At 28.7% G+C, this 15,746-nt stretch overlaps 6 protein-coding genes across 6 annotated transcripts; 4 read left to right on the top strand and 2 right to left on the bottom strand.

Annotated features, from left to right (window-relative positions):
- Window positions 1-340: 340 nt before the first annotated feature.
- Window positions 341-3,062, top strand: LOC113790598 (uncharacterized). The gene is made up of 3 exons (XM_075821357.1): window positions 341-831; window positions 911-1,638; window positions 1,707-3,062. The coding sequence occupies exons 1-3, from the start codon at window positions 771-773 to the stop codon at window positions 1,767-1,769; spliced, it is 852 nt and encodes a 283-aa protein (XP_075677472.1). The 5' UTR covers window positions 341-770; the 3' UTR covers window positions 1,770-3,062.
- Window positions 3,020-4,568, top strand: LOC113790521 (uncharacterized). The gene is made up of 3 exons (XM_027340198.2): window positions 3,020-3,302; window positions 3,367-3,663; window positions 3,740-4,568. Exons 1-3 carry the CDS (start codon window positions 3,091-3,093, stop codon window positions 3,993-3,995), a joined length of 765 nt encoding a protein of 254 aa, XP_027195999.1. The 5' UTR covers window positions 3,020-3,090; the 3' UTR covers window positions 3,996-4,568.
- On the bottom strand, window positions 4,127-6,700 carry LOC113790519 (uncharacterized). The gene has a single exon (XM_027340196.2). It carries the CDS (start codon window positions 6,698-6,700, stop codon window positions 4,181-4,183), a length of 2,520 nt encoding a protein of 839 aa, XP_027195997.2. The 3' UTR covers window positions 4,127-4,180.
- A 769-nt stretch (window positions 6,701-7,469) lies between these two features.
- LOC113790520 (isoaspartyl peptidase/L-asparaginase) lies at window positions 7,470-8,787 on the top strand. Its single transcript, XM_027340197.2, has one exon. It carries the CDS (start codon window positions 7,569-7,571, stop codon window positions 8,610-8,612), a length of 1,044 nt encoding a protein of 347 aa, XP_027195998.2. The 5' UTR covers window positions 7,470-7,568; the 3' UTR covers window positions 8,613-8,787.
- Window positions 8,664-10,340, bottom strand: LOC113790522 (uncharacterized). Its single transcript, XM_075821454.1, has 3 exons — window positions 9,576-10,340; window positions 8,795-9,501; window positions 8,664-8,720 (listed from the first exon to the last, which is right to left on the bottom strand). Exons 1-3 carry the CDS (start codon window positions 10,180-10,182, stop codon window positions 8,664-8,666), a joined length of 1,371 nt encoding a protein of 456 aa, XP_075677569.1. The 5' UTR covers window positions 10,183-10,340.
- Window positions 10,341-11,000: 660 nt separating this feature from the next.
- Window positions 11,001-14,094, top strand: LOC113790576 (uncharacterized). The gene is made up of 2 exons (XM_027340261.2): window positions 11,001-11,331; window positions 11,400-14,094. Exons 1-2 carry the CDS (start codon window positions 11,169-11,171, stop codon window positions 13,958-13,960), a joined length of 2,724 nt encoding a protein of 907 aa, XP_027196062.2. The 5' UTR covers window positions 11,001-11,168; the 3' UTR covers window positions 13,961-14,094.
- The last annotated feature ends 1,652 nt before the right edge of the window (window positions 14,095-15,746 follow it).

The raw sequence follows: 15,746 nt of genomic DNA, 5'->3' as shown, positions 1-15,746 counted from the left end.
AAGTAGAATGAATTTTAATAGTTTCATTTGAAAGAAAATAACTTCATCATGAATAACGAATATATAAACGAACAAAAAAAAAGATATTTTTTATTATTTAATTTAATTTAATTTAATTTAATGAAACAATTTCGGCACGAAGTCCTAGGACTCTTGTACCAATAAAATGATAAAAATTATTTTTATGAAATTAATGAGTGTGTTATTTGTATGTGTAAGAGTATTGATTTACATAGTGATGAGAATTTAATATAATTAGTTTTATATTTTTTATTATTTATCATTAAATATAATGAATTTATCAAAATATTTTAATTATGTTTATACGGGTTTTAAATATGTTGTTCGTATCTATTTTTTATTATTGATGAATCGTTGGTTTGAATTTTATCGATCATATTTTGAAATGTGTACAATAATTCGTAAACGAAAATCCAATCCGGAACAATTTCGTCGATATGTATGGGCACCGATTTCAGCATTGATTGTGATTACAATTTTAGTTATAATAAAATTGTTTCATAATTGTTATTGGAATGATCGAAATGATATAATTTGGGTGAAAATTTATGCCGATATAATAGCCGATGCAAATCTTCATTCAAATTCAAATTGGTTTTTAATAATTTTAATCGTTGTTTGTGATTGGATGATTCTGCTTTTATATTTTCGAAATTCAACAGCTGAACATATACAATCAATAATTATTGATCATCGCAATGAATCTTTTCAATGGCCATTCAAATATCGTTCAATGATGGCAATCGATTATGTTACTGATCATGGTAGAAAAACATTTAGTATTATATTTCGCTTTTTTTTTGCTGCTCAGTAAGTTTTTTATTAATTCAAATAGTTAATGAACCAACAAATATTCATTTAAAAATTCAATAATTATTATCAAATATAGGTATATGCGTTGTTATTGTTGATATTCGAACAATTGAATTTCTCTACTTGAATATTGATAAAATATATGATTATAATAATCAATTTGTTGGTTTTATCCGATTGATGCTGACATTTATTAATTGGAAATTAATAGAATCACTCATTCTTGTCTGTGCATTATCTGCTGCTATTTCAGTTTCAATTAGCCAAGTATTTATTGCCATTGGTCATGTACATTTTTGGCAAACTGAACAATTATTACAATTAAACGATATTATCAAAGATAGACATAATAATAAATGGCAGAAATTGATTTTAATCATTCGAAAACTAAATCAATTTGAATATTATCAAACAAGAAATCTGTTGTTTATTTGTAAAGCAAATCAAATCTATGGAAATATTTTCTCATTATCTTTGTTATCACAGATTGGTTTCAATTGTTATCTAATATTATTTATCATTTCATATCATACAACATTATTCTATTTAACATTAATAACAATATTATGTTTAATACAGATGCTCAATATATTCGTAATACATTTTCAAATTGCCTTAATTAATCGTAAATTTTATCAGTCGGCACCAATCATGATGAGTCGTATGGCAACAACCGAATTTCATGGTAAATTTTTACAAACAAAATTAAAATTATCAAATTTTGCTCAAAAAATGCATACGAATAATCGATATGGAATTACATATTGGAGTCAACAGATAGTTAATACGAATGAATTTACGAAGGTAAATTTTAAAAAATATGAATATAATTGTTTTTTGACTCAAAATTCATTTTAATTTCATTAAAATAGTTTCTTTTAATTTATTCACAATTGATCATGTTTATACAAACCAATATAATCATGAAAACGTAAAAATAATGAACAAAAAAAAAGTAATGAACATTTGATATTCACTTATTATTTCAATTGTTCATTATGAATTCATATACGTAACGAATTTTCTTACCAAGTTTAATACAAAATTTTTTCAAGTGCAAATGTACTGTATGTGAATGATGTCATTATAATGTTTATGATGAAGATTCATAATGTCATTTATCCTAAGAATCATTATTGTAAATGATTCTATGACATCTTCAACCAAAAAAAACCAAAAATATCATTATTGAAAAGAATCATTTTAGTATTATTTCATTGATTCGTAGTAATCATTAGTTCATAGATATGTACAATTTACGATGATTCGATCATTACCGACAATCATTATTTTATGGGTTGTTAATCATCATTATTTTCAAATACGTCATCATTAAAGATTTAAATAAAAAGTTGATAAACTATAAAATCTGGTTTTAAAAAAAAGAATTTGGATGAAAATTGCATTGATTTTAGTCAAGAACATGATGTTCGGATCCAATGAACAAAGAAGAAAAAGCAAACTGGTTGCAATTGAATAGATGAATTTTTTTCAGCTGATCAATATTGACTACTTGAAAATGGAAAACAATACAATCAAATGAAAACAAATTCATCATTAAAGATTTAAAAATGAACAATCGAATAAATCGTTGATGATGATGATGATTGCCGAATCAATTGTAAATTAATCACAAGAACCGAATTTTCAAGTCGTTTTTTTCTCGTAAACAAAAGTGAATTGTGATTAGAATATTTTAATGATCAACTATGGAAAGAAAAACTGATGATGATTATCATCACGAATCGATGGTCATTACCAAAAAAAAGAAAGAAAGAAAGAAAAAGTTTTATTATGTTTTTCTATGAAAACAATTGATTAATTGATGGATGCTTGTTGTATAACGACAACAACAGCAGCGGGGGTGGCGATGGTCAATCATAAAATGATATCATGGTTGTCATAAAAGATTTACGAATCCATTAATTCAATTCGAATTTCAATTTATTGAATCATTGAAATTGTCAATGGAGAAGGATGTTGTGAAGAATAGTGAAATTTTAAATTTTTTACATCTACCTAGATCTTCAGAATGAAAATCAATTTATTTTCAGAATACAAAACAAAACAAAAAAGAAAAACAACGACGTTTCACAACAATATTATTATCATTATCGATGAAATCCAATAAATATTTTCTTTGACAACAAACTTTGCCAACAATTTCGTATAAATATCAGAGGTGTCTTTTGCTGATTTCTAACCACTTGAACATTCATCAATTTTTTTTTGAAAAAAAGGACAATAACAATAAAAATGAAAACTTTAAATTTTTTATTTGTAATCGGATGTTGTTTTGCATTCGTTTCCATAATCGATGCTGCACGTTCATCAAAACGATCTAAACGTGATCAATGTGGCAAAAATGAATTGAATCAAATGGATAAATTATTGGCAAGTGTTTTACCATTTGATGATCCAAAGGTAAAACCACCTGAAACGATTGAAGATATTCCACAATTTTGTCTGTAAGTAAATTTTTCTTTATAAATTAAGTTTGATCTGATAGAAATTTAAACAAACATACAACAGTCATTATGGCGATGTTTTGACCAAAATCGAATCATTGAATAAACGATGTATGAAGGAAACACAACGTAATGTTATCGCTGTAATGATTTATAATATTAAACAATCAACACGTGGCATATGTTCGAAAAAAGCAATTCAATCGAAAAAATTAACACCAGCTAAAAAGAATTTTCTACAATTAAATCGTTGCATAAATGGTGGTTCTAAACAACTGAAACAATGTTCGGATACAATGGCCGGTTATCTAACAGCAATTGAAAAAGTTCCCAAAACACAACGTATTCCAATGTTATGCTGGTAAGAGAATTTAGTTATTTAGTTATTTACTGAAACTTCGATGAGTAATTTGATAATTTTTTCCATAAAATTATAGCGAAATGATCAAAGGACGTGATTGTTTTCATAATGCACTTCGATCAGGACCGAATTGCAATACACCCGAATTTGACAAAACATTAGGCGAAATTGTAAAATCTGTTGGTGGTGGTGGTGAAAGTCAATTACGTTCGATTTGTGGTGATTTTACAACCAAAGCTAAATGTTCAAAAGTAAAACTTCCTAAACGACAAGCACCAAAAGATCAAAAATCATTCATACAAACGGCCTTACATTTATTGGGAGATTTGTAAACTTAGAATGAACAAAAGGTTTTTTTTAACAATTCAAGAATTTTTATTGATTGCTTTAAAAATCGAATATTTTTTATTGAAAAAAATAAAATTGATAATTAGTATAACAAAAATGATTAATTAAACATTATTAGTAGAAACAAATAAAGAAAAAAAAAACAAACAGAAAATAATCACAAATTACATTATTGATGTTGTATTCGAATGAAATAACCAAAATCTTTTTCATCATACCAGAATCCGTATATCCAGAAAATTAAATATGTCATTGTTGTTGAAAATAAAAAGATTGATATGAAAAGAAAAAACCATGGCCATCGTAAAGGTCGAAATCGTTGTGAAATCGATTCTTGACGATTCGTATTATTAGTAGTATTATTTAATGTTGACGATCGTAATGTTTTGGCCGCAAAATACATTAATAACATAGATGGATAAAGTAATAAAATGATGAGTGTTGTTAATCCTAATAACCATATTTGAATTTGTAAAAATCGTTGCAAATATTCCAAAGCTAAACTAATGATTAATGCTAAACAATTCCAGATAATATATGGTGTCCAAAAATTAAAACGTGTTACAAACACTGATTTCTGTCCATATTTCTGTCCATATCGTAACCAATCTAGTGCCAATTTTCCACGAAATAACATTAATAAATATAGAATTGTTGCATTCAGCAAAAAAACAATCGATGCAACCATTACATATATTGATTTTTCATTCAAATAACTACGAATAAAATTCAATTCAATCACAGTTGAGTTGATTATTTTCGTATCAATTGGATGGAAATAGAAAATATTCATAAAAACTTGAAACAAAAGAATGAAAAATGCGATCATTATGAACCAATTACGAATCGATGAATATGAACGAAAAAAGAAAGATGATACTGAAGATCGTTTCATTGATTGCATTGATGCTAGATATAAAAGTGGATCACCGGATTCTTCAGTAATTATCGGCGATGAACGTGAAACGGATGCATCAGGATATCGTATACTTTGATAATTTGAATTCATCGTTTGTTGTTGATCGCTAATCAATAGATGTCGTTGTTGCTCACTATTATTATCATTTTGACCAAATTCTTCACCGTTATCGAATATTTGTAAACGTCGACGATAATATTGATAATCATAACGTGAATACATTAACATGATTAATATTTCATTCAGATGAAAAGGCATCAGAAGTATTGGTATGGCGCCAAATAATGATGCATACCAATCGTTCATACATAGATCGAAAGGTGGAAAAGGATTAGGAATATGTCCAATAGATGATTGATTGGCGAATGACTTGTTTAGCTGAATTTTCTTGTTCATTTGAAGATTTTGTCGCAGGTAAATATGAATACCTACAAATGGCAAAATTATTATGGTTATGAAACCAATCATAATGGCCAAAATTTTCAAGATCCGAAGTAAATAAAGACGAGTAAATTGTATTGTTTGCCAATCTTGCTGTCTCCGAGACCAAATAAAAGATGTTGTAGCCAATGCGACAATGATTGAGACCATTAATGTAAGCCAAATTGAACCAAGTACTAGATGATCAAGATACCATTTACGATCACTATTAATGCCAAGATAATTGATCCAATCAGATGATAATATCGATTCTGATGATAAAATAATCATATCGAAATAATCATAAATTAGATGAATATACATTGAACATATACAAAATTGATGTATCAACATTATTAATGAAAAAATCCGAGCCATTGTTGAACCAAGAGTTTCGAAAATGATCATTTCCGATGTTATTATAGTTGTTGTCGATTCGGAATCGGATATTGTTTCGTTTGTAGGTACAGCTGTTGACGAAAATGATTGAGCAAAATTACTGGTAGCCGAACGAGAGATTTGTTTAAGATTTCGAAGATGAACACGTCGACGTAATCGATGTATGACACGAGATGCAGAATACAAAAGAATTAGACTTCCAATTAGGGCTAATAATGACATTGTAAATTGGACGGTAGTTAAAGCGAAAAAATCAAACGTAACCATTTGTGAATGTGATGTATTTGCATGGACAAAATTAGGTGTTATCACTAATGATGAATAAATTGATGGGGCAAAAGTTGAACCGAAATTATAGACTATCAAACTTAGAATGAGTATCGTTTGTGACAGATACCAAAATGTTTGACAGCAAAGAAGTCGAAATTTTGAATAACATCCGTCCGATATTCCAACCATTCTTGATTGATTATGATCATTTTGAGCATCATCATCACCATTTGAGTATGATGAAAGCGATGATATATCAGATGCAACTAGATTTGGATTGAATGGTGATTGTTGATAATGAATAAGTAATAATTCTGGCGGAACAACAGGTGACGGTATCACAGTAACGGATTGTTGTGGTGCCAAATTATTATTTGTCGCTGTCGATGTTGTTATTGTTGATGATACTGAAGTGGTATCAACAATACTACCTGGAACAGGTCCTTGAGATCTATTTATAAATCGTTCGGTAAAATTTTCCAATAATGGTGTATATTCCGAACTGACAGGATTATTATCCGATTCTGGTGGTGCTGATGGTTCAGGACAATCCGTTGAGGGATTATAGAATTGTCGATGACCATCGTATGGAATATTTGCTGAGCTAGAAGTATTGAACAATCTGGACTTATTACCCGGAATATTGTCATGTTTTGATCGTTTTTGGTCCGATCGACGCATCTTGTTTAAATAGAATGAAATTTTGTTCTCTGTTTCCTTTTCTGATAAACGTATCAACAGTTAGAAATGATGCTTGTGGAAAATTTTCAATACGTGAATGTTTGCATACGGTAAGTCACATCTTTGGCTTCTTGTCAAATGTTTTACACATCGAGCAAATCAATAAACATGGTACAATCAAAAATGATTTATCAGCCATTATCGCTGGTACATAGACTTGTTGTTGATTATGACGCAGATAAATAATATATAACAAAAAATTGATTGTTGTTACAATAAATGGTGATGATTAGAGTAGAGAAAAAAGGGAGTAAATAGAAGTGGAAAAAAATCCCAAAACAAAAAAAGAATGTTTCGAAAAATTAAACCAAATGATCCGAAGATAAGATATTAGCTGTAATGAAACAAATTTTAAATGAGATGTTATAGAACCAAAGAACAAATGTAAGATTGAGAATCGGAACTTACAAAGATAAACAAATTTTCTATTTTGTTTTTTTTTTTTTTGGGAAAAGATTTCAAATAAAAATCACACAAATTTTCCGACAAATATTTGCAAAAGATAAAGACAACATTATTATGGACATAATTATTTAGTATGAATATAAGTATTAAATACGTATTGATTATTGATTTTGTTTTGAAAACAAAAACAAAAAATTGAAAGAAAATCCTTAATTTAATTGGAACGCAATTTATTTTTATTTTTATAATCAAATCCAATGCAACAAGAGCGTCAACCTGTTGCTATATAAAGATTTTCGATTCATATTCATAAATGACATGACACAAATAACGGATTGTTTTCAATCATTGAAAAAATCATTATCCATTAATTTATATTGTCTTTTTTTAAATTTTTATAGAAATGGTTGCTATCATTGTTCATGGTGGTGCTGCCAAAGTTGCCGCGAATGTTGTCGAATCTAAATTAATCGATCTTCGACGTTCAGCTAAAATTGGTTTTCTGGAATTAATACGAAAACAATCTCAACCTAATGCGGCTTTGGATGCTGTGGAAAAAGCTGTTAGATCAATGGAAGATAGTCCATATTTTAATGCCGGTTATGGATCATCATTAACCAATTCTGGTCATGTTGAAATGGATGCAATCATTGCGGATGGACGTGATCTAAATTTTGGTGCTGTTGCTTCTATAACCGATTACTCAAATCCAGTTTCATTAGCGAAAAAAATTATGGAACATTCTGAACATTGTTTATTCGATCGTAATGGTGCACATGAATTTGCAAGACAACATGGTTTTGTGCCAATTTCCAATTCTCAGCAATTGGTCAATGATCTGGCTAAACAAAGACTTGAAGAATACAAAACATTCCGTAATGCAATCGAAGTGGATAAAATAAAAATCACCGATACAGAAAAGCCTGATGACCATGATACGGTCGGTTCGGTTGCTGTTGATTGGTTTGGGAATTTCGCTGCAGCCACATCCACCGGTGGTATAACCGGGAAACTTCCCGGACGTATTGGTGATTCTCCTGTGATAGGATCCGGTGCATATGCTGATAACGAAATTGGAGCAGTTTCGACCACTGGTCATGGTGAAGCAATCATGAAAGTTTGCTTAGCACGTGATGTTCTTTATCGTTATGAAAAACTAATAAATCAACCAAATGAAACGAAAATCAATCCGATGCAACGAGCCATTATGGAATCATTGAAATCAATGCAACAACGTGTCGATGGTTATGGTGGCGTGATTGCCATCGGTAATGGTCATGGTGATATTGGTTTCGGATTCAACACGCAAGCAATGCCATGGGCATATATTACAGTTGATGATAATGATATAGATCAAATAATGGCTGTTATTGACCATATATCAAAAATTCCAGTACGAATTCATTATGGGTATCATCCGAATGAACATTTAGAAATTATTGAATGATTTCATATAATTTTTTTTTCAAAATATTTCAAATATAGGACTTTTTAATGATCAATTTTTGAATAATTTACTTGAAAGTACTATGAAACGTACATAGAATATCATTAGCTAGAATAAAAAATAAAAAAATGTCAAATTTTTCAATAAATCAATAAATAAAATCAATACTAATGGATACATACCTTTAAAAATACTAATCTAGTCAATACAGTAATAGGACCAATACGTAAACCCCATTGTTTTCGACTAACAATTCTTTCATAATAATTAGTCATATGAAATTTGAAATAAATATCATCGGTTTTCATTGCTAAACATGTCGTACGTTGTAGATTCAATCGTATAGAATTAAGATATAAATTAAATTTTGACATAACATAGGTCAAAAATATGATAATACTTAATTCAACAATTAATGCATAAAATAATAGAATTAATAGAAAATATTCATCATTTTCAATACGTTTCAAACAATTGATAACAATTTGACTACCAATAATATTGACAAAAATACCCCAAACAGTCATTTGTGCAACGTATGGTTGTACTTGTTCAACAAACACAATTAATCGTATGTAAATCTTGTACAATCTTTTTAATTTCATTTTCATTAAATCCAAATGAATCGGTTCATTTTTTCTATTATTCAATATGGTTTCGATTGAATCAAGAATTTTGTCAATTTCAAATTTAACATTTTTAACGACTTTGGCTTCAATTCGTAATGAAAATGTTGTTACCATTGCTAATGTATACATTGTTGAAATCATAAAATTCATTACAACCATAAAGAATTGTAATGACATTGAACGTATTATTATCTGCCATATTGGTCGTGTATGAATAAATTTATCCAATTTGAACAATTGAAAACAAATGTTCAATAAAACTGTACGAATGATGTATTAAATTTTAAAGTAAAAAAAATTGAAATTATATAAAAATTTTCATTTTAAATCTTACCGTTACTGATACAAACAATGTGATGTACATGATCGAAAAATTTTTTAAATTCCAAATAATTTGGTTGTGTATTTTTCTGTGTATAATTCAATAATAAACAAGTTGTTCGTGAATAATATTGATATTTATGTCCAATTGTTTCCAACATACGATCACTATATTCTGTACAGAATTCACGGACATATATGATAAATGTACGCATAGCTAATGAAGAATGTGTTCGAAATGAATCATATGTGTATAGATATAATGCAGTAAAATAATATGTTATTAATAATAATGTAATATGTTTGATTTGTTCACCATTATTATCATCAATTAATACAGAAGGATCATTGGTTATAAAACGAAATGAATCAGAATATTTGATCCAACCAGTACATAATGTTAAATAATAAATATTCATAAATGTCCATATCATATAACGAAATTTATCATTTTGTGGTAGACATCGAAATAATGATTTATTTGATGTATCCAATAATAATAGATATGAATAATAATCATATATTGATTTAAATCGATAAGATGTATAAGAACTAAAATAAATTTTCGATACATATGAATAGATATCATCGAAACAATTATTCAATGAAAATTTTATCATTTTTACAATAAAAACAATATCTTTTGTTTGGTTTCTACACTTTATTCCTTAACGTACGCACACTATACCCGAATGTTTATGCAATAAAGTTTTTTCCAGATAAAGACGATTGAAGAAGAATTCTATAAATGCATACAATTTCATGAATGTAGCAAAAAAAAAAAAATTCTAACGACATTATAATTTTTTTTCGATTTTTCGAGTATCATAATTGCTATTTAGCTTTTGATGGTTTTTCTATAGGTATAACTTTCTTCTATTCAAAATTAATGAATTTTTTTTTTTGTTTCAATGGCAAAAAAACTTATTCATTTTTAACTTTCAATAATATTGATTCCAATTCCGAAATTTTTTTCTTCTTCAAAACTAAAAAATTTTGCTGAGGAAGTTTATTGATCGTATATTAATCAATTTAGATCGACCAAATGTGGATTGCTTTTTTTCCCGACTAAAGAGTTTGTCTTAATGATTTCTCAATCAAAAAAAAAAAAGAAAAAAAAAGTAAAAAAATCAACAACGACAAAAAATTATAAATGAAAATTTGGAAATGGTACGAAATTTTTTTTTGTGGCCAACAAAATTTTTAATATTTCATCATAATTAAATGAGATTAAAATACGTTGTACATTTTTCACGTTTTCCAAAAAGAAATAACTTAAATTTAATTATCGATTTTTTTGTTTGTTTGCCTTGAAATTCCGACAATTCTATATTGTTATCAGATTTTTTTAATTGATTTTTTAAATTCAATAAATTTTTTCTTCCATTTAAATACATGTTTTTTTATTTAGAATTTTAATCAATATTTTATTGTAATTTTAAAGTTGTATTACGTTTTTTCCTATTTTCTTGAATTATATTTGAATTTGTAATTATTTGGATTTTCATCATCAGGAAATCTTCATTGATAATTTTCAAGTGTGTGCTTAAAAATAACAACAACAACAACAACAAGGAATATAAATTATTAATATATTGAACAATCAATGATAATTATGAGAAGAAAATCATCATCAATTTTATTCGAAGCCATTTTATTGTTTTATTTTTTCACTTCAATATTTTTACTGATTGATTCAGGACCTGTAAATATAAATTTGGATGATGATGATTCATATGATTATTATGGATCGGATAACGTCAAAGATTGTAATAAATTATTAATTATTATCAATAATTATTAAATCTAATTTTTATATTTTGTATTACAACAATAGTAGGAACAAAAACAGATAAAACTCATGCAAATATTGAACAAGCAGCGCCAAAGCCATTTGGACGAAAAATAACAGTTGATAAATCAAAAATTCGCGATATGACGTCCAAACTAAATCAAACGATTAGCGATGATGATGATGATTTAAATCTAGATAAATCTCAATCTCAAATTGGACTATCAAGTCTGCAAAAAGCATCGAAAACTAGTTCGGAATCAAATGAAGACGATGAATCTAGCGAAAGTAATTCAGATGAGTCAAACGACGCATTTAAGGTTCAGAATTCAGTACCTGTTAATGTAGAAAAAACCAAGGTAAAGATCAACAAAAAATCTGGTAAGGGTGGCAAATCATCGGAATCAAAAGAATTTAGTAGTAGTGAGTCAGATGAATCGGACGAAACTGAATCAGGTGGTTCACAACCGGGATCGAATCCTTATTTATTAAGTCAGTCAGATAAATCAGATTTAACTAATAGAACAAGACTAACGAGATCAGTAGGATCTGGAGATGATTCGGACGAAGACGACGAAGCTGCTGGAAAATCGAGTTCTATTGTATCTGGATCCGATGAAGACGACGAATCTACTGGAAAATCGAGTTCAAATGTCTCTGGATCCGATGAAGACGACGAAGCTACTGGAAAATCGAGTTCAAATGTCTCTGGATCAGGTAAAACTAAATCAGATGGTGGTGGTTCACAACCGGGATCGAATCCTTATTTATTAAGTCAGTCAGATAAATCAGATTTAACTAATGGAACGAGACAACGGAAATCAGTAGGATCAGGTGATGATTCGGACGAATCCGATGAAGACGACGAAGCTACTGGAAAATCGAGTTCAATTGTATCTGAATCAGGGACCAAACAACAAGTGTCTAAAGAATCTATCAGTAGTGAGTCAGAAGAATCAAGTAGCAATGAGTCAGATGAATCAGACGAAACTAAATCAGGTGGCAAAGTAGAAAAAAACAAAGTGAAGATCAACAAAAAAACTGGTGATGGTGATAAAGGTCCTGGCAAATCATCTGAATCAAAAGAATCTAGCAGTAGTAGTGAGTCGGATGAATCGGACGAAACTGAATCCGGTGGTGGTGGTTCACAACCGGGATCAAATCCTTATTTATTAAGTCAGTCAGATAAATCAGATTTAACTAATGGAACGAGACAACGGAAATCAGTAGGATCAGGTGATGATTCGGACGAATCCGATGAAGACGACGAAGCTACTGGAAAATTGAGTTCAATTGTATCTGAATCAGGCGAAACTAAATCAGGTGGTGGTGCCAAACAACAAGAATCAAAAGAATCTAGCAGTAGTGAGTCCGAAGAATCCAGCAAAACTAAATCAGGTGGTGGTGGTTATCAACCGGGGTCAAAACCTTATTCAACGAGTGATTCTGATGAATCCGAAGAAGATGATTATGGTACTGGGAAAAAATCAGGCGGCGGTGGAGAACAACAGGAATCGAAAGGACCTATTAGCAGTGGATTAGAAAAATCGGGTGAAGCTAAACCGGCTGGTGGTGGAGAACAACAAGAATCGGAAGAATCTAGTAGCAGTGAGTCAGAGGAATCGGGCGAAAGTAAATCAGGTGGTGGTGGTTATCAACCTGGATCAAATCCTGCTTTAACGAGTGATTCGGAGGAATCCGATGAAGATTATGATGATACTGGAAAAAAACAGGATGATCAAAAGTCTAAAAGGCAAATATCTAGCGGTGTTGTTTATAGTAGTTCTGGAGAAACATCTAAAAAAAATCAGTCAGAGGAAAGCGAAGAATCTTCAGAAAAACTATCAGGCGGTTTTAAACAAAAGAAACAATTAAAAAAAATACCTTTAATAAGTTTATATGATTTAATATTAAGGACAAAGGATATTATGAAGGAAAAACTTCATCGCAATCGGACGAAAGGAGAAAAACATGAAGATAAATTACCAAAAATTAATTTTCATTTACCAGGAAGAATTGGTTTTGGTAATAAAGAAAAAAAATCATCTAAAGATGAAGATAAAGATAAAGATAAAGATCATAAATTTAAAGGTCTTGATTCTATCAGTGATATTTTAAAGAAAAGATTGCCAAATCCAGCTTCTATAGTGAAAAGAATGAGTGACGAATTTAAGTCAAATTCAACCAGCGAAACAAAAAGTGAAGAAACTAAACCATCTAAACATAAAGATAATAAAGGTACTGAAGCTAAATCAAAACACACAACACCGGATAAAAGTCATGAAAGTAGTTCGAAAGAAAAAGGCGATGAAGAAACGAGCAAAAAAATATCTAAAAAAGATAAAGCGGAGCCTACGCCACCCGAGAAAGATATAGTTAATGTTGATCAGAAAAAAAGTCAAGAAAAAGAAAATGTAAAAGAATCATCGAAACGTGGAGATGGAAAAGAAAGTGTTTCTGACAAAGCTAAGGATATTGTGGATGAAAGCATCGAAAAAATTAGATCAAATGAAGATTTTCTTATTCCAATGGCCATTATAACTACAGCGGTATTGGTCGTCGCTATCGGTGTCTATTCAACTCTTCAGAATCAAAAAATGAATTGATTAATATACACAGACACATTGATTGATAGAATGATTTTTTCGCTTTCTTTTGATGATAAAAATGAACAACAATTTTGAAAAGAAATTTTAAGAATATTTTACCATTTTCATCGAAAGATGGCGTTAATTTGTACATATTTTTGAATTAAAAAAAATTTTTTTTCGCAAAAAAAAAATTTTGAATCCGTGAATTATTTTATTAGAAAAATAATGGAAAGAAAAAATATCATTCCTGTCATCAACAATTTAATGTTTTTGTTTTTAATGACAATTTAGTTAGAAAATATTTCAATATTGATTGGGCGAGAATATTTTTCATGTTGCTTAATTAGACAACTTTTTGTCTTTGATTTTTTTTTATTGTTACTTTTATCACCAAATTCCATATGATAATGATGATGATGATAATAAATTGAAGAAAATTCTATCAAATCCGACAAGTTTTGGTTTTTGTGTTTGTCTGGCCGTTGATTATTGTCATCAGTATAATATTGAAGAATGAATAAAGAATGAAAATGTTAAATGTTAAGTAACTTTGATAGAAAACGATAAAGATAAAATGTTAATACAGGAAAAAACTCTAATTACTTGACAACAATAATAATGTGAAAAAAACACAGAAAGAATATCAATATGAAATCTTTTTAAATCTCATAATAATACTCTGACAATGAAAAAAAACAAGACAAAAATTCTGAAAAGAAAATGATGCCTTGGAATTGATTGTATTGAAAATCCTGAATGGGAAAAACATTCTATTTTTTTTGAAAATTGCACCGATTGATAATTATTCAATGGACAGAATTTTTTTCGATTTCTTTTTCGTTAATACTATTGTTGTTGTTTTTTTTTGCTCTGATAATGGTTTTATTTAATTTTCAAACGTTTTCATTTTGGGTTGGTAATTTGTTTATTTTTTTCTTCGTTGTTTTGAAACTATGCTCATAATTTGAATCCTGACATTAATTATGTTTTTATTTGACGAAAATGAATAAAACAACGACAACAATGATTCAGAATGACAATATTCTACCAAAATGATTTTATGTAAACATCAACAAAAGAATGTTAATTATCATTTTTTTTTCTATGAATAAAAAAAATGGATGAATGAATGAATTAATTCAGGCTAAGCAATTTTTTTTTGTTGAGAATTTTATCGTATTTCAACCAGTCAGATGAGAAAAAATCTTGTCTGTTTATTTATTTGCATTTGGTGTTTATTTGTTGAACAACTTCAAATCTTTCCAAAGAAAAGCAGCAGTAGAACAAAAATGATTTTTTTACCATTTGTGTTGTTTATTTTCCGATTTATAAATTCTGTTTGACGTCAATTCTGTATGGGTAGGAAAAAAACTGTTGGTACTTTTCAATGATGATGTTGATGATAATTATTGTTATTATTATCATCATCATCATCATCATCATTATGATTAACAGGAAGAATTTATTAATTTTTCTTTCAGATTATTCTAGTGAAAAACCACCAGATTTTTTTTAAAAATTTTCAAAACTTATAATTATTTAATCGCTAGAACCATCGATTGCTTGTCAAAATTCTCTGAAAATTCTGTCTCCTATTTATACAACACCATTTACATGCATGGATATGATGATGATTGTCACATCAGGAACTGTATTCATTCATTCACCTTGGTAACATTGTTGTTTCAGTTGTTTATTTTGATTTTATTTTTTTGTTATTTTTGGAAAATACTTTTTTTTTTTTTTGATCAGCATAAAAAATTTGTCACATTAAAACAATATAATAAATCATAAAATATTT

This window comes from Dermatophagoides pteronyssinus, unplaced genomic scaffold, assembly GCF_027571235.1.
Source record: "Dermatophagoides pteronyssinus isolate colony J.1.1.1.1 unplaced genomic scaffold, Derpt_VIB-CSIC_2022.12 sq0010, whole genome shotgun sequence".
Taxonomy (NCBI): domain Eukaryota; kingdom Metazoa; phylum Arthropoda; class Arachnida; order Sarcoptiformes; family Pyroglyphidae; genus Dermatophagoides; species Dermatophagoides pteronyssinus.
The sequence above is the reverse complement of the archived record's forward strand: the minus strand, read 5'-3'. Positions and strand labels throughout refer to the sequence as shown.